Consider the following 18,844-nt stretch of genomic DNA (forward strand, 5'->3'; position numbering starts at 1 on the left):
AGGAATGTTTTTTTTTTTAAGATTCACATGTTCAATTGAACAGTGATCGTATTTTTCTTTAGCAAAACAAAAATGCAGGGAGAAAATTTAAATGTTTCATTGCATTGTATCCTTGCACCTCCTTACCACAGAAATGTCAAAAAAATAAAGTAAAACAAAACAAAAAGCATGGCTAGTTAAAGGCCGTACAGCCTCATTATCTTGGTGGGGTTTAATCATTTCTGCAGGGAGCAAAGTACCAAAGATAAAGGACAGCAGTGTGACTCTGTTAGCATGGAGGAAAAAACAAAACAAACAAACACATGATAGACGAGTAGCAGCGAGGTGCCCACGTCTCAGATTTAACCCACTGAGGAGTATAATAATGCGGGCCTCAAAACTTCTCTTTCGGCAGACACCGATAAACAGTATCATTATGAGGCGAGTGAGTGTGACGCATGGACATTTCTCAATGACATTCCCGACAGAAAAGGCGTGGATCCTGCAACTTCCCTATCAGAAGCGTTATCTTTCAGTCACCCACCCACACACACACAGCGTTCACAGGCATACAACCTCTCGATAGCACATGTGATTTCAAGGTTATACGATAGCCTGACATCGAAGCACCCAGGCTTTGTTTCTCAACAAGTGAGTCAAAACCATCCTGGAGGTCAAATAAAATCAGAAAAAAAAAAGAGGCCAAAGTGTGAATACACATAATTCTTTATGCTTTAAATGAGCTTTTTTACAACATGTTGTGAACATTGTGAAATCACTGTTTCTACCCAGGTTATCAGTTTCTCTGTTGTTTGTGGGAATCCCCTCAAAAACTGGAAACCCATCACGAGTTTGCTTGTTTAGCTACATTCGGTTTCAAGATGGCAATCTTTATTATGTAATTCATGACCATTGACACCCAACAATGGAGTCAAGACGACCAAGCGGTGCTTTGCTGGAATACAGTTGGTGTATTTCTGTATTAAAATGTTTATTTTAAATAATTGCAAAGTACACATTGTATATTTGTACTTCAGATGAAGAAAGTCAACTCAACTATAGAAAGTTGTGGTAAACTGTATCTGAAAATTAATCTGTCTCTAATTATAGCTTCATTTGATTGTGTTTTGTTATTTCCTTCATATACATATTCCAAACTGTCCTCTACAGTTGTGTGGACATCCTTCGGCTATTTCCATCTATATTTTAAAAACTTTCTCACGAAAGGTTATGGATTTCTATGATGGACTTTCAAGCAAATCACACTTCAACTCTTTAAAACAAATTTGATTCACTGTAGAAATTTCTAATCAATAATGTGAGTTCAGATTTATTGAGACTTTCCAATCACACCTTGGGAATGGCACTGACTTGAATAATTTATGACTGTGATACAATAGGTGTGATTGCTCAATTGTGTCGGGAAGTGACAAAGTGCAGCTATTAACTGATGTAGTTTTGTCACTTGAATTTTTCAATTTATACATTTCTAAGGGTTGTTTTTCTTGTAGTTTTCTACATTTGACAAATGCCAACAGCTGTGGTTTAGATTTCATTCGAACATTTGTCATGCAAGAGATCTAAGTGCACAAAATGTGATGCATTTTCCTGAGATTAAGAAGTATTCATCAGCATTATTTCAGTCAGCTACAAGCAACAAAGCGGTTTTCATATATTAATGTATTAAATATCCCGATTCAGTCATACTTTATAATGAAATAATGCTAAAAAGAAATATTACATCGAATACAAACTTTACTACTTGAGTAAATGATCTGAAAATGAGATGAAAAATAATCACAAATGAATAAAACAAAATAAAAATACATGTAAAACTTACATAATATAAAGAAATAAACTGATAATGAAAAGTTTGTCAAAGAAATGTTTGATTCCTGTTGATGTGGTCATACAATAATGTTTTGCTGCACAAACTGTGTGTAATGGCCCTTTACATTCACTGTATGTTTATGTTTTGTCAGTGTTTAAAGGGTATGTGACCATATTATAGACTCACCCTGTGGGAGTTGCTCAAGCTGGTTCCTCTCAACAGATAGCAGCTGCAGGGTGGGGGCCCAAGATACACATTCTTGCGTGTGCTGTTGTCTTTGCCGCCGTTTGTTTCTTAGATATTTTCTTCCATAGCTCCCATCCATACAGAGAGACAAGTGTGTTATGCTGTTGTTTCCCAGCCATAAGCTCCTGAGGTTATGATGGGGCCGGCGCAGTCTCACGGAGTGGAGGAAGTTATGGGACAAGTCAAGCTCGGTGATGGACTCTCTGGCGTGCTGTGGCACTAATGAAAGGCCCGATGAAGAGCAGTTCATCAGCATCGGTGTTTGACAGGTGCATGACTTCGGACATTCAGGCGAAGAAGTGCAGAGGAGACTTGTGGATGCAAGCAGCAGCACCACAGCCACAAACTGACTCTGTGGTGCTGCCATCGCAGCCCTTCCTGTAAATACAGAGAGTTCCCTGAAGTAAATTGGCTGAAAAAGTTATAAATCAATAAGCACGATCAGTTGAGATGAGATGAAATTCCACTAAACGGAGTCTTGAAATTTGTCAGGAAGCTGTCACTTGCATTGGGAGCGAAGACTCACCTGTCTCGTGTGTTCCTCGCCAAACTGATCGGTGCTGTCAGCGGATCAACTTCGGTCGTCTCCTGCCACTTCTGATCAAAGTCTGAAAGGTACTTTTGCTGCACCCAGCTTAACATACACCTCAAGGAGATCCCATTCCGTAATTCATTCAATCATTTACATGACGGGTTAATGTCTTACAGTCATTCTTTTGACTCTTTATGTACAGCAGATAACTGCTCCTGAGTAAACTTTATGACGAGGAAGAACCATGCCCTGCCTTCACATTCTATTAGGTTATAAAGCAGCGTAATGAGGCACAGCCCTATTTTATCACTTTAAAGGACCGAACAAACACTCAAGACATTTACTGACTCAGTGATAGGGAGTTTCACATAGCAACAGAAACGTGTCTTTATTGAAACAAACAAAACAATGAATGCTCGATCAGAAATGCTCTTTGATGAGAGGCATCAATCTCTGCCGGGTGAGCCACAGACACAAGTGGTCCCACCATCAGCGGCAAGACAATTCGGAGCAAAAGAAAAGTATATTGCACAAAATTCAAATCACTCAAAACAGTCTTCACTCAATATAGTCATGATTCACTGTAAACTCAACATTTAGGAGACTTGTAGCAATCTGTAGCATGACCTGGTACGGTACAGTAAAAAAAATCTTTTGCAATAAAATTAGAGTATTATATTTTATATCCTCTCTTGTAAATCCATTGGCACATGCATAAATGACAGTCTCAGATGTGAAAAAAGAAAAATATTCCACTGTAGAATCACTGGATGGCTTAAAATTGATCTCATATTTAAATATATCTGTACGACAATTTTTCCCTCAAAATGCCGCAAATGGCAAGTTTTACATACATCATAATAACAATGTAGTGCCTCACACATGTCAGTGGATATGACAGAGAAAATGTCAAACACAGCTGCCCAAAACAATAAATGGCATGTTAAGTCTAATACAAACCATTCACTAGCTTTTCATATTAGTAATACTGGATGGTAAGGCAAAAATAAATACCTTTGTATTTAGTTGCTGCAAACAGCTTTAAACCAGAGTATAATTTATAAATAATAAAGTAATGAGCACTGACATGGAGTTTTGAGATAGAGCTGACAAACCTGTAGAACAATTAAACATTTAGACGCTTCTTTGGCCAAAAGGCAAAGTTTAGTGACACATTTGGCAAACAACAAAAAACAAAAAACAAAAAGACAATTAATTTGTCAGCTGATTGACAAAGACCCAATGTGGAAGTAGTTAAAAATGTCCCATGGTCTCTAAATATCCTATTGAAAATATGCAAATATGCCAGTGGATTGTCATGGTTTTGTAGTGACGGATTGAAGGATGACGTGCCGGCCGATTCCAGTCCTAGTGAACTTTTCTACATGGGTTATCTGACGTCTGGCAGCCCATGTTGGTAAATTTCACCAGCACACGGAACAGGGTGCCGTCCTCGCACATACAGAGCTTGTACCTCTCCAATCCATCATTAAAGTACACGTCACCCGCAGAATTTGGGATGCGTGTCGCATTGAACATGACTGATCCATTGAGTACGATGCTATTTTCCTGCAAAGACAGAAGCAGCTGTAAGTCATTTGGCTCAGACATTGAGCAGCTTTTTCACTTTAGTACAGATGAGTGTTATACTTACAGCCTTGAGCTCGATGTGCCCGCCCATTTTGAACTCTACAGTCCGTCCCATGATGTTGACACCCTCATTTCCACGAATAATGGCCTTCCCATCACCTTTGATGTTAAGGTCGGATGCTGCGCTACTGGTGATCTAAATATCAAAAACGAAATGTGTCATATTTGTCAGCAATTACAAAGAAATAGACGCGAGTTCACAGACAGTAATTACAGGGAAGGCCATCAGTATTTCTTGTCAGATTGCTCACACTGAGGTGGTAAACACAAAGTAGCTCCATGTGCACTTTCTCTTTTTACCTCAAGTACTTATAGCTGATCAGAAGTATCACAAACTTGAGATCAGGAGTTTACAGGACTGGATCCCACTGTGAGGCTCACAGAAAGGCCCTTGACTCTGGCTGTTCCCCGGGCGTCGCACCACATGCTAGCCCACCGTTCATACCATGTTAAGGGAAATACTGTCCTCAAGAAGAATGATAATATATAGATATTTTTTCTTTTTTTCTATCCTGATTGCACCACAGTCTGTTCCCACAGACGATGTGATAATTTAACTTACGCTCTGGACAAGCTGCCAGTCCATCACAGGGCAAACACAGAGAGCCAGTCACATGAACTCACATCCACTCTGACAGGCAGATTGTAACACTTTTGCCCGATTAGTAAATTACACTTTGGAAGCAGCGTTTGGTCAGTGACGGTGATACACACCCTCTCCGTGGACGCCTTTTTAACACTGAGGACTTTAACTCCTTTTGGCAGATGGAACTCGTGGTTTTCGAAGTCAGTACTGAAGAACGTGGTCTGTGTCCGGGGATCTGTGAAGGATATGCCGACGTCACTGACGACTGATGTCTTGTCCTTTTCCACACTCAGCTTTGTGTTGCCTTGCTGGAACACGACCTGCAACATGAAATGTGAAAAAAAGGCCGGAAACACGGTCACCAATTTACTTTGTCATACAGTTTGGTAACTTCTGCGCTTCTTTGCAATTCATTAAAATCAATGATTAGAAACTGATGACAAGAGGAAACTATGAAAATTAATACTTTTTGACCTGTAAATTTGGAAATCTGCTTTACACCTACTATTTTATGTGTTTCATACAAATCATATATAATTTCTTACTAGTAAATAGTAACTTCAACCATAAAATAACCAATATAACAAAAATAACATCACATTTTGAACAATTTCAATAAACCTCTGGCACTCTGTAATACAGTACAGCCAGATTTTTGTTCTCACCGGGTTGTTGTTGCCCACAATGACCAGGTCCTGGTCCTTACGGCCCCCTACTGTGCTCTTGTGCAGCGGGTGAACGATGCCCATGTCTGCTTTCTGCTTGAAGCGCAGAAGGCCGCTCTCATGGAACTCCATACTGTCACAGCCATTAGGACCGATGCGTATCACTGTCCATATGACCAGTGTGATCTGAGGGACAAAATCACAAGCAATGCAATAACCCATAATAAAAACAACCCTTGACTATCTGCAATGAGAATGATCCATGTTTTGAGGTACTCACAATGAGGTTAATTAAGGCCAGAAGGAAAAGGAGGACAATGATGCACACTGCCATGTTTCCTTTGCGTCCTCGCAGGCCTGTTTTATGGAGCCGCTCCTCCTCGATGGGCACATAGCCTGCTTTGAAGTTACTGTTGTGCTCCTTGTTGATGGTACGTCTTTCTATAGCCTTTTCCCGCATGGACTTCTTGACGGGTCCATTGGAGCTTTCCTACACAACAAAATACTCACTGAAAAACATGGTACTGAACAAACAATGTCTCACTGAAATTCCACATGAGACGGGGTGGGGAATCCTGGTCCAAGAGGAAGACCATCCAGCGTGTTTTCGATGTTTCCTCTCTCCAATACACCTGATAGTAATGACTGGCTCGTTATCAGGAACATTGAAAACACGCAGCACTGTGGCCCTTCAGGACCAGGATTCCTCACTCCTGGTGGGACAGCATGCTGAGGGCGGAGACACCAACAGGTTCAGCAAACTCATCAGAAAGGCCAGTGATGTGGTGGAGGGTGGAGCGAGATTATGTGCAGGTGATCTCAGAGAGGAGGATACAGTCCAAACTGAGGTCCAACCTGGACAATGTCTCTCACGCCTCCATGATGTCCTGGACAACAGCAGGAGCTCCTTCACCCCACCCAAGACCACTACAGAGCATAACAATGAGATTCTTCATTCCTGAGGACATTAGACTCTATAACACCTCCCTGTAAATGGTGTTTGTTGTGTTTTTCTATTAATTTCATACTTCCATGTTTACACCAGCCCAGCCTTAGCCCTGAGTGTACTCTCATATTCAGTGTTACCTATTTAATTTTCATTCTGTCTTACTGATATTTAACTTCCACTCAATTTATTCTGTGTGGAACAGCGCAACAAAGAATTTCCCTTTAGGACGAATAAAATGTTTTTATTCTGCTCTATTATCACAACACGATGGCACACTATGCACAAAAGGTGACCTACCCGTTTGCAGTGTTTGTGTGAGAATTAGTGTTGAACTTGAACCGATAGTTGCTTCTGATTTTCACAGCTCGGTATGCGTCTGTTAAATGGGCCGAGACAAGCTGTCTGTGGCACGGACTAAAAATAAACCGCACTCCGTTCCACAAACTCAACACGCTACACTGTCTAATCACTGGACCAATTATTGTGTTACTGAGTATAATAGTGTACTGACTTCAATTTCTTGCCCCAAAAAATGTATTAATTTTTTTAAAAAAATCACTATTTCAATGTCAAAGCATATTTAACTCCAACGTTATTTATGACACTGGCATTACCATCGCGCCGAGAACAAACACAAGTGCGTTCATGTTGTGATATTTGCTTTATACTGTCAGACGTCGATAACCACGCAATTGCTATGCAAACGGAATAAAGGCATAAAAAGGAGCGAAGCGAAATAATAACGCCAACAAATAGAAAATATAACGGACCTGCTCGGACGCCATGTTGACCCTCCCTCTTCTGCCTGCGGAGTGACGGGGAAGGAACCAAGTGTGACAGCCGAGGGGGGGGCAAAGATCTCCTGACGTTTTTCGAGCTGTTGAGTCCTTATTATGTCGCTTGTTTTATTCATTTGAAAGAAACACAATACGTAGAATAAACACGTAAAAGTGATACTACCTTAACTTTTTGTAGACGCTTACAAAGAAGATAAGATCTTGGGACAATAACAATAGGTGGTACATTCCGAGTTCAGGCAGCCAATGAGAGAAGAATCCCCAAATAGAGAAACATCCATTCATATTTTCCATGTGCAAAGCAGTGTTCAAATACCGCCTACCTATCCAAGATAATTGAAATAACATTTGGTTATTATCTTCTTCATTTTATAGGGTTTTAATATTCCGGTTAAAGCCTTTTTGCTAGTTAGTTAGTTGTTATGTTATGTTCATTATGATTATTTATTTGGTGTGGAGCAATGCTTGAAAATAATTTCTTTATCTATCTATCTATCTATCTATCTATCTATCTATCTATCTATCTATATATATATATATATATATATATATATATATATATATATATATATATATATATATATATATATATATATATATATATATATATATATATATATATATATATCCCACTTATTTCTTGTCATTTTGATTTATTCTCGAGAGCAGCAAAGGCATCCACTCCTGATACCTTCCCTCCTGCGCATTTAATTTGATTTAGCGAGTCAGGCAATTTATAATCGGATTTAATCCATCAGAGGCACCGATAAAGTAACATCAACAACGTGTGTTTGTGTGTGTGTGTGTGTGTGTGTGTGTGTGTGTGTGTGTGTGTGTGTGTGTGTGTGTGTGTGTGTGTGTGTGTGTGTGTGTGTGTGGTTTCACCTGACAGTGTGACATTACAGTGGCTTTTACAGAGCGGACAGAGAGGTTTTTTTTTTTTTTTTTTGGTTGTGGGCTCGTCTCCTCCTCCTTGGTTGCTGGTTGCCACAACTGAGGCGGTCTGTGTCGACACAGTCTGTGTCGTAAGTGAGGAAAGTTGCCAGGACAGGAATTTTTTACTGTCCTCCTGATACAAAACCAGCCCGTCATCCATCTCTTCCTGAGGCAGCCTGAACCCCCTGAGGACCGCAGCCATGGCCGACACTTTGAGGAGATTGACCAACACATCTTCGTTCAGCGTGTTGCAGGACAAACTAGAGAGCTGGCACAAGGACTACCATGTAAGTTCATCAATAAGTCAGGATTGACCTGCATTTGACCAAACCCGATCATAGTTTAAATAAGCAAATGGCCAGCTGTTTTGTTGGCACCGTTATTTTAATCAACACTTAGTTTGATGAATTGTCTTGTTTACTTTTATTGAAAATTTGATTTTTCTCACATCGAAATTAAGGTGATTAATCTCTTTGAATAGAACTTTCTTTTTCTATATATATGACACCAATGCGATGCGTTTGCGGAGTTAATAAATAATTCAAATCGTTTCTGCAAAGGAATGCGCTCCTTTACATTGATTTTCCGATGGAGTTTGGTTGCTATGGACGCCAGTCGCCTTAGTTACGGCTCAGCCAGACCAAAGAGCCGTGTTAAGATGGTTCACGTCCTGTTGCTTCCTGTGGAAACAAGTGCGACGACAGCTGGACAATTCTCACAGAATATCACTTTTGATTGTTTCAGGATGCGAATCAGTTCGGAATGACATTTAGAATGTGAGACAGATTAGGATTGCTAGTTTTAGAATTTATAGAATCATCTATATTCTGTAATCTGCCAACATTCAGTGTGTCAAGCAATAAGAAGACCAACTTTTACTGCTATATCTTGGCCCCGTCTCGGTAAAAGTGGCTATTTCTAAAAGCATGGGATCTGCAGTGAGTGAGCTGAAGATACCTTGATTTTGTCTTCCCAGGTGATTTCCTGTGACCAGAATTTGAACAGATGTTGCGAGCTGATTGAACTCACGGCCAAGATTCAGGGCCAGCTGTTTGCTATTCTTAACCTCACAGCTGCAGAAGGTGAGCCCTAAATCTGAGGTAAAATCTAAAGAATTTATGAAATACAGAGACTTTATCACATATTAAGCAAACATAATTCGAAGTTTTGATTTAGATATAAGGTTTTGATATCAATTAGAAAAATCCATCTATTGGCCCAGTGTTCTTTTCATGTCTTTTGGAACAGGTGGTCAGTATGCCGGAGTGGACACTCTCAAAACTCGACTGCTACCATGGCTTGGAACCTGCTTCTCGATGGCAAGGCCAACAGTGACTGATGACACTAGTCTGCAGCTAATCCAGGTGTGCATCATCACAAGCAAACACAAAAATTCAATGTATCTTATTCCAATAGAGACAGTTTCGCTCTGCTGTATTATGAAAGTAGTATATATCCGGACTGTGTCATCATTTGTTTCTGCTAGGATTCAGTGGAAAAAGACAGAAAGATCAAGGAGCTCTCTGTGTCCCATGAGAGTGACATGCAGAAGATGGAGACTCAACTTTGCTCTACTCGTATCCAGCTGGACTCAATCAGAGCAGAGTGAGTCTTGCATACAGCAGCCAGTTATAGATTTTTCTTTTCATAGCCAAAAATTCATTTCATTTATACAATTTGTATTATTAGACTAATCGATGCTCAGAAGGAACTTGATGAGACAAGGAGCAAATCAGCATCCACTCTTTTTGCCTCTGAAGATGAAATACTCCAACTAAGAACAGAGTAAGTGGCACACTCAACTCCTGGGACAACGTGTTTGTTCTCTGTGAGCCTTTGCGTATGCTTTTTTGATGGTACGTATGCCTGGGTGTTTCAGTTTGCGATCAGCACATGAGCAGGTGGACCTATATAAGAGGAAGCTGGAGGTTATTGATGACTACGAACGTCAAATTCGTTTGCTAAGAGACGAAGTGTCTTACCTGACAACAGAGAAGGCAATGCTGCAGGAGAGGTGATCACATACGCACAAAATAAACTCTGTAAATGCACATTGATGCCTGGAGGGCTTTGAATGTTGCGTGTGGTTCCCCGGCCTCTTAGGTTGGTGAGAAGTCGTTCTCCGAGCCCTTCGCCCAGGCTCAGCCGCTCATGCAGCCCCATGAGGAGTGAGTCCCCCACCAGGGCCCAGCTCACCAACTCCTCTCGCCACGCTCGCCTTGTATCCCGCTTCAGTGACCTCTACGCTGTGGAGCGTTTGGAGGCCCAAAGCCTGCTCCGACGCTACATCGCTGACCTGGACATGGTCCAGAAAATCATCTTCATTGCTGTTGTGGTATGACTCAAATTACTTTTGAGTCTCTTGTAAATATGATGATGGTGTGACAACAAAATGTCTTTTGTTCATGTCTCAGGAGTCGTTTAAGACAGCAAAACTGGCTTACCGACAGTTCAAGCTGCGAGTGAAAAAAACCTTGTCTGCAACCCACTTTGGGCCAGAGAGTCTGGAAGATGCAGCCGTGGACTACATTGTGAGAAACCTGGACCTCTACGATGTCCAGGCCAGCGTCAATGTAGGATGAAATGTTGCTTCCAGTGTCTCCTGTGGGTCCTGATGAACAAAAAAACTGCAGTGCTGACAGTTGTCACACATCAAACTGTGTGTTTTGTCTCCACAGGACGTGATCAGTGCCATGAATGTGAACCCTCGGATCTCCTTCCCACCAGAAGTGGACTTTGTCCTCATCAGCACCTTGATCAGGGAGGCGTGCAGAGTGGCCTTTGCCATGCAGACACTGGACCCACCGCTTGACCTGGCCTTTGCAAGTGATGGCGAGCTATACAATGACAGCAAGTCAGTCCTGTGCATTGTTGTGTCAAAATGTCTGTGTTAGAGAAGCACAGATGTCCAGCAGTAAAGCCAAGACGTTCACTTATAAAGCATAAAAAAGAAACTAAAATATTTAAGCAAAACGTAGAAAAAGGCACACACTCATCATTCTGCAAAGTAGTCCTCACCTGTCTGGTTTTAAAGCAGCATACACTGATTTGATGTTGCATTGAGACACTATTGCAATATGATGTGCCAACAAGAAAGAACAACTGTCAGAAGAATCAAAGGCCCTTATCTGAAGGCCAGGCCGTATGCTACACTCATTCAACACTGTCATCTCACCCATGCAGTGTAGAGCCAATGTAGCTCATCACTGGACAATCCCTTCACAGGACACGATCGTATGAACCTGTAGCCCACTACTCGACGATGAGAAGCCACTGCCAGTAGATGTCACTCTCAACTCTCAGACGACACAAGCAAACCCATCTCCCTCACTTTCCTTCCCCTTCTCTGGCTTTCTTTTTGTCAGGTACCGTCGCAGCTATGACTCGGAGTTCACAGCCCCTCTGGTGATCTATCATGTTTGGCCAGCTCTGGCTGAAGGGACCAACGTAGTGGTGAAAGGCGAAGCAGTGACACGAAGAGGCGTCCTGGTAATGACATTGTAAACCTCGTTTTGAAATAGCATAATCAGTCCATATGATGCTCTACAGAAGTATAGAAGAACTTGACTCTACATGCACAGGCTCACGTAGTGATGCTTCTATTGTTTTATTATTTTTTTTTCATCTCAGTGGAGTAGAAGCCAAAGCAGCAGGAGCACCAGCCCTGTGCGCTCTCGGTCTCTCAGTCCAACTCGTAGTCTTGTAAGTTCCTACAATCTCTGATATAGTGTGGTTGTTTTATTCTTTCTTTCACACAGAGGACTATGTATTATTCTGATTTGCCATCACTTTTCATTTACCATTTCTGCTTAAACAACATGCATGCACTCCTATGGCCCATAGGGTATGTATTTCAGAATACACAGTATTTAATTCGACTTGTTTAAACCTGGCTTTATCACAACAGTTTGATTAACACCATCATCCTTTTCAGGTATTTAACAGCAGAAGAAGTCTGTCTCCTCAGCGCCTCAAAGCGAGCCACCTGTGAGCTATCTGCAGATACCTCACAATCAAGGTGTGAAATGAACTGGAAGGCATTTTAAAATCACATCTCAACAGAATGGTTACTTTGAAACTCCTACAAGGAAATAAAACAACAATACAACCTTTACTACTTACCAACCATACACTGAGCAGAGGTTAAATCACTGGAGTGCAGTTTTATGTCCCATACAAAACACTATAGATAAGGGATGGGAAGCTTTTATCCTCACTTCCAGACGGAAGTGAGGATACTCATGTGTCGTATCATGACACATCAGTCAGTTCATCTAAATTCTGAATGTTTTTCACTGAGAGCCATACAGTTGTTGCAGAATAATTACAGTTAAGTTTTATGTTTTTGTGTGTTTAACTTACCTTATAATTGTTGATAATAGATGCAGGGGAAAAAAACCCAAAAAAGACCTGGCAAATAACTGAACAGTTGTTTCAATTTATTAATTTTCCATTGTGAGTTTTCAGTAGTTGCAAACAGTATTTTATTGATGTTGAGAGTCTTATGGCAGATGTTTCCAGGGGATAGTTGACCTGCACAGTAGCACTTTTTCAGGCAGCTAATATCTTTCATCACATTCAACATGTTTCCCTCTTGTGTCTTTTTTTCTCTCTCTCACTAAGATACAACATTTGTGCAGCATGAATATGGTATCACAGGTGGACTAAGATGAGCAGTGTGGTGCTAAACATGAGTAACTTCTCCTCCTCCAGTACTTGACTGACTGATGCTGGTCAATGCTTCTTGTATTTGATGTATTTTTGTTGTTTTTGTTGGTTTTTTTTTTCAGTTTAATTTGATTTTTGTGGTGCTGGCATTTTAATGCCTCGAAGGCTTTACAGAGACACGAACACCCAACATTGCTGATGTCTGTGAAACCATTTAAATCCAAACAAAAAGTGACACTGACAATTTTTTTTTTCAATCGAGGTACACCTCTAGTGCAGGGCTACTAAATAGCTAATAATATAAATAGTTGAAGTATTTAGATTTAGTGTCACACTGCTGTTATTGTTTTCAGTTTACTGTTTGTGCTCTGTACATCACCTCGGTGTTTGTGTCCCGTGCTACTGTGTTTAATTTGTGATTTGTCTGAAGAGTCATTGATTTTGTTATGATTTTACATGTGTGACATTGCCTATATTTTGAAGTTGTACTTTTTATGATAGATTTATAAAAATAAATTTCGGATTTTAGATTGTCATGTCTTCCGTTTGTTTTTGTCATTAAAAAAAATGCAGACATTTTACAGCTGGCTTGATATCTGTAAGAAAAACAGTGAATCCCACTTAAGCACACATTAGACATGCTGTATTAGCCAAGCATAACAGTCAGTTAAAGCGTATGTACAGCCTGGTTTATCAGTTTTCCATATTTATGTTTTTGGGTTTCGCGTGCATTTTGTCTTTGCCTGCGTGGGACACATGTACTGCAGATGGAAAGAGTGTTGACCTCTTTTAGGAACAGAGGGCGCTGCTACTCTACAGTCAGGCCAAACAGTAAATGTACTGCAGTGCAGCTCAAATGTCTTCAAGCAAACTTCAAATGCAAAGCACTGGTTACAGCATTCAGTGCGCCTTTGTATTATGTCAATAAAAGCAAAAAAAAAAAAAAAGAAGAAGAAGAAGAAGAAACTGCTCACACTGCAGAGTCATAATCTGACTTGAACTTGAACCTCAAACTGATTCTAGACTCTTTTGAAAAGTGTGAGGTTAGTCTACTATAATGCTGTGCTGCTCCCATGCATGTCACTCAGTGCAACACTCTCTTTACAAATGAATAATTTACTCGAGGGCATCCCAGTAACAACATCCCGGCCGTGACTGTTTCCCCGTCATCTAATTAGCTCTTACTATCTGCAGGTCTTGCTCAAAGCAAACTGCCTCAGCTGAGCAAACTAATTACCATGTCAGCCCTTCAACTCACATTTAATATATGAAATCACACGTCTGATCCGCCGAGATGAAGCTGATTTGGCCTGCGTGAAGTCTTTCTAACGTTTGTACTAGTTTTGGCTGACAGCTCACTGTCAGCCAGTGTTGCATGAGGAATGGTACTCAGCTGTTTCACATCTAGAGATTTTGATGAGAGGAAAAGGAAAAAACTTCTGTACTGATTAGATAGGAATCATATTCATCCGCCCGTGATTAGACTCAGCTGTTTCCTGGGTGATCTGATCACAGTGTCTTTCTGCTCTGACACTGATTAAAGACTGTAGCTGCTGTGTTTAGTGTACCACATCAGACAACGCTGTCTGAGTCAAAACCGAAATCTAAGAACAGCAGAACCTGTGTGATATCGCCTGATGGGTTCATCCTGAAACGGCACAAGCTCGTATTTATCTGGTTGTTTATGTGCGGTTTTGGTGTTCTTCCGGGGTAAACTGGACTCGCATTCATATGTAGCAGGGACTTTCAAAATGTGGGAGGATGAACTCTTGAGGCAGATAACGAACGTGCTTTGTGTCAGACTGTGTAGTCATATTAAGCTGAGTATCAAACATCCTAATGTATTTTTCACATTATACGATATTATTAATGGCTGGTGAAATCAATTGGCTATCAAAAACTTACTTTAGCTTATGTTAGTTAGACATAATATCAGGTAACTAACTGCATGCAGACTGCACCTGTTGGATAGAATATATAATATGTCATATAACTAAACCATTTACATTGTTTTGTATCAAAACAATGTTTATTATTTATGTTTTCGTTAATCTGACAATAAAACAAACTAGAACGTGCTTTCATTTCATTCATTTTTAATTGTATTACACATTTAATAGCGGGATCAGTTCACCTTCTCGGAAAATTCAAGGAGAAAAATAAAATTCAGGAAACACCAGTGGCCCTCAATATAAAGCATTTAATCATGAAAACTGAAGTTTTTCTTCTTCACAAAAATAATGACAACATAATCGTTCCAGCCTGTTGCATGAAAAGATGTGGAAATTCTGTTGTAGAAGTGTGTGGAACATACAGACCCCATCATGGAAACTTCCAGCATGCCTTTTCACCACATTTCCACACAATGACTGTCTTGTAGATCTTCAGAGGTCCTGATTCCTGCGACACAGGCCAGGTCCTGCTGCCATGATATAACTGCGGGGAGCCTGGCAGCCCAGCTCAGCTCAGCTGGACGGTCCGGGGATGGGGATTGTTTATTCAGGTGTGTTGTGGTGCAGAATGGTCATGGACAAAGCAACTCTAAACTGTGGATGGATGGAGATGAGAGAGACGACGGCAAAGGATCGTGCAGGTTGTCATCGGCCTCACACACCATTAAACAGAGCACACACAGTCTCTGCTATTAGTTGTAGTCATTTGCTTACAAGAATTACAACAATGCTATTTTCTTTGTGGCGCGGGTGGCGCGGTTTCAGCAGGTGAAGTCTTAATTCATGGCCAAAACTGGAGGGACAGGAGGAAGTTGTAGTTTTCTAGAAATAAGTTTCCACTTTGGTTTGTGCAGCCTGACTGAATGCTGCTGGACTGTGTGGTTTTTTCCTCTGGCCCTTCTTGAGCTTGATAACCCATCATAACCCACAGCCGGAGCAGTGGGAGAATACACTGCAATATGCTGTTAATCACCGAACACGGTGACAGGGTTATGGGTGCACACACTGCACTGTAAAAACCAAAAACAATGCTGAAATGGACAAAGAGCAGAAGGGATGAAGGAAATCAAGACCGCAGGTCCTAAAAAACAAAATGCCCTCTCTTTTCTTGAACGGCGTGACCCCTTAGTGGAGGAGTTGGTGGACGACTGCAGGTCGAGGCGGTGGGACTGGTGCTATCTGTGGCTCAGAGGAGCCATTACCCACATCTGGAATGGAACAGGATGCAGGTTTTACACAGAAGGGCTTCACAATTTATGACTGTAGGGAGAGAAAACAAGAGTATTCCTGAGTGTGGCTTAATGCTGCAATATCCACCCTCTCTATCCCTGCATTCAGTCATGCTACAACACCCGGGGAGGATTTCCTTGGCATTAGGAAGCCTGTGAGGTTATATAGGCGGGTTCACACAGAGGCTTCGGCCCAGTGGATGCTTCGGAGCAAACAGGCATGGCCAGCAACTGTCTTGACAGGCATCAAGTGACCGAATCTACAGCCAGGGATAAATGCTTACTTCCTCTCTCTATGACAACTATCATATCAAATAAGGAAAAATGGCTTTGGAATTTGGATCCTGTTTTTCCCAGAGCAGACATTTGTCCGGACTGCTTCCTTTTCGTACTCTGTCATCCGTTCCACATCTGGCCCATCACATGCAAAAATGAGATCAAGTGATTTGCATTGCCCTGAAATTCGACTGAAAAACTCCATTTTCCAGAAAAGTTAGAACATCATGTGAAATCTTCACCACAGAAAGTGTATGAATTATTAAAATCTTGATCAGATTTATTTTGAAACTGTACTGAATGATTGAGCTGAGCAGTTTTATTGTCTTTCAAAAGAAGAGCAACTTTCAAAACAGTTGGGACACATAAAGTTGCATCATGCTCAAAGAACGCCCAATAAAATAACTCATAACTGATAAAAACGAATGAATGATAAAGGTTATCAAACAGTGAGCAACACAATTTTATGTAGGAAATACACCCAAGACAGGTTTAATCTTTAAAACCACAGATCAGAAAGATGAAGAAGGGATCACTGCTGGAGGATAGAAACTCAAACACACAGGAAATTGTCTGTTGCCCGAGGTGCAGTTGCGCTCAGTGGCCTTAAAGTCACAAAGGAAAGGAAAAACAGAAAAGGTGTTGTACTGTGTTATCATTCTGAGTTTGAAATGATCATGGTTGTCTGATAAAGGAATTAGCTAAAGTGTCTTGCAAGGACTGAAGCCAGTTAACAACAGGGGGCATTTTTCCAAGGTTGAAATGTTGAAACAGTCATTTTAAAATATCCAAAAAGTCTCAGTCTCCATTACAATTGGAGGCTCTTATGATTTTTAAAGAGCCGCGACACAAAAGCAGGACCCAGACTGAGGTGGTCTGGTTCCTGATTTTCCACACTGTGACTTTTAACACATCATTAAACCTTTTGGAGGCTGCCTCTTTCTAGAGGCACGGAGGAGATCGACTGGATGTCCATTAGCTCTGTTTGGGTTTCAAATGGAAAGTCTTATGAGTGTTAAGTAAAGATGTCAATCTGTGGGGTTATTACATGGTCTGCCTCGCAAGCGGGGCACACTGTGGTGTGCTCAACCTGCTGCCCTGTCTACAGGAAGGGTCTCTCTCTCTCTCTCTCTCTCTCTCCCTCTCTCTCTCTCTCTCCCTCCCTCCTGGATGCAGGAATGCCTCACATAAAAACACATCTGGATGCTGTGATTAATGTGAATAACAGCCTGCTATTTAACATTACAGAGTAGGACTGGCAGAATAGAGTGACGCTGGATGCAGGTGTGAGTTTTGAGAGTTACTGGTCCACTGGGGCTTGTTACACATCTATTTGATACTCTCACGGAAACATGCAATCAAACCTGGCGCCATTCCTTCGTCCGAACAGCCTCCATGTTGAGCACACCCACCCCGAACGGCAAATGGTCCAACAAGGACCATTAGCAAAAGAAATAAGGAGGGAAAAAGGGAAGAAAGAGAGGAGGGTTGAATGGATCTGAGAGCGGCAGTAACGGACATGGAAACTTTCTTGTGACTGTGGTTTGACCTCTGGTTGAATTTACAGCTCCATGTCTTCACGTCTGTCTTTCATCCCTCTCTGTGGCTCACACACAGATGTGAGGAGGTGAAATGTCACACACAAATGAAACAGCTTGTTTTAAACACTGACAGCATGCCAGATAGGAGATCCGTCAAAACCCTGAATTATGCTGTCAGTGCAGTGGCATTTTGCTTTTGGCTTGATTGTGGATGATTTGAAAAGTTGGATTGGTTTGGATCTGATATTTCGAGCTCATTTGTCACAAATTTGAGCAGAACAGCAATGTCTGACTGAGGCGGCATGGTGGCATACTGCCTCATGTAACTCCATGTATCTCTGATTCCCGTCTGGTCGAGGCCTTCCTGGGTTTTCATGTTCTTTCTGAGCAGACTTTGGTTTTCTCCCCGTTTCTCCCAGAGGTTAATTGGAGACACTTGCCTGTGAATGTGGATGCGTGTGTTGTGTGTTTGCCTTTTCGCTTTGTGCCGTGGAAAGTTGTTCACTGTTGTCACCATTGACATACCACAATATGACCACTAGATGGCAGTTTAGAACTAAACTCTCCTCTCACTTCATTCATTAGTACCTCACTGTAGCAGCACAGTAACTGATGCTTAGCAGAGGCCTTGCAAGAGATTTCAGTGTATGGGGAACAGCTATTGCAGAGAGACACATTTCAGTGGGTTCCTGCAATATACAACAAAAAATATGTAAAACAGGAATAAAAGCACAATGAAATAATTGACAGTCACACAAAAGCCAACAGATGAAACGTCTCCCGATCGTTTCCAGTGCTGTTAAAGTAAGAGCCAATAAAGCACTGAGGTACTATCTGTTCCAGCTCAGTTTTTTTTATACATATGTGGGGTAACACTTTTAAAAAAATATGCAGTTATTCCATTTTTACAGTTTCCAGCTATTGTATGCATTCGTTTTGATTCAATAAATATTTAGATGTTTGGGTTAGCGATTGCACACCTGAGGTTAAATAAGACTGGAAGTGCT

General features: G+C 41.2%; 3 protein-coding genes across 3 annotated transcripts in view; 2 read left to right on the forward strand and 1 right to left on the reverse strand.

Annotated features, from left to right (window-relative positions):
• Window positions 1–9,124, forward strand: part of dcun1d4 (DCN1, defective in cullin neddylation 1, domain containing 4 (S. cerevisiae)) — a 27,125-nt gene extending 18,001 nt beyond the window's left edge. The window contains exons 11-12 of the mRNA XM_030082786.1: window positions 2,608–2,613; window positions 9,111–9,124. The gene's annotated coding sequence lies outside the window, so the exon portion shown is untranslated. The remainder of the gene's footprint in view (window positions 1–2,607; window positions 2,614–9,110) is intronic.
• sgcb (sarcoglycan, beta (dystrophin-associated glycoprotein)) lies at window positions 3,688–7,245 on the reverse strand. The gene is made up of 6 exons (XM_030082784.1): window positions 7,209–7,245; window positions 5,770–5,979; window positions 5,490–5,675; window positions 4,953–5,144; window positions 4,243–4,374; window positions 3,688–4,157 (listed from the first exon to the last, which is right to left on the reverse strand). Exons 1-6 carry the CDS (start codon window positions 7,221–7,223, stop codon window positions 3,957–3,959), a joined length of 936 nt encoding a protein of 311 aa, XP_029938644.1. The 5' UTR covers window positions 7,224–7,245; the 3' UTR covers window positions 3,688–3,956.
• Window positions 8,363–12,162, forward strand: spata18 (spermatogenesis associated 18). Its single transcript, XM_030083634.1, has 12 exons — window positions 8,363–8,458; window positions 9,148–9,253; window positions 9,420–9,535; window positions 9,658–9,776; window positions 9,861–9,956; window positions 10,051–10,185; window positions 10,275–10,506; window positions 10,586–10,744; window positions 10,850–11,025; window positions 11,537–11,660; window positions 11,802–11,873; window positions 12,106–12,162. The coding sequence occupies exons 1-12, from the start codon at window positions 8,372–8,374 to the stop codon at window positions 12,160–12,162; spliced, it is 1,479 nt and encodes a 492-aa protein (XP_029939494.1). The 5' UTR covers window positions 8,363–8,371.
• The last annotated feature ends 6,682 nt before the right edge of the window (window positions 12,163–18,844 follow it).

The sequence above is a fragment of the Salarias fasciatus genome, chromosome 23, assembly GCF_902148845.1.
Source record: "Salarias fasciatus chromosome 23, fSalaFa1.1, whole genome shotgun sequence".
NCBI lineage: Eukaryota > Metazoa > Chordata > Actinopteri > Blenniiformes > Blenniidae > Salarias > Salarias fasciatus.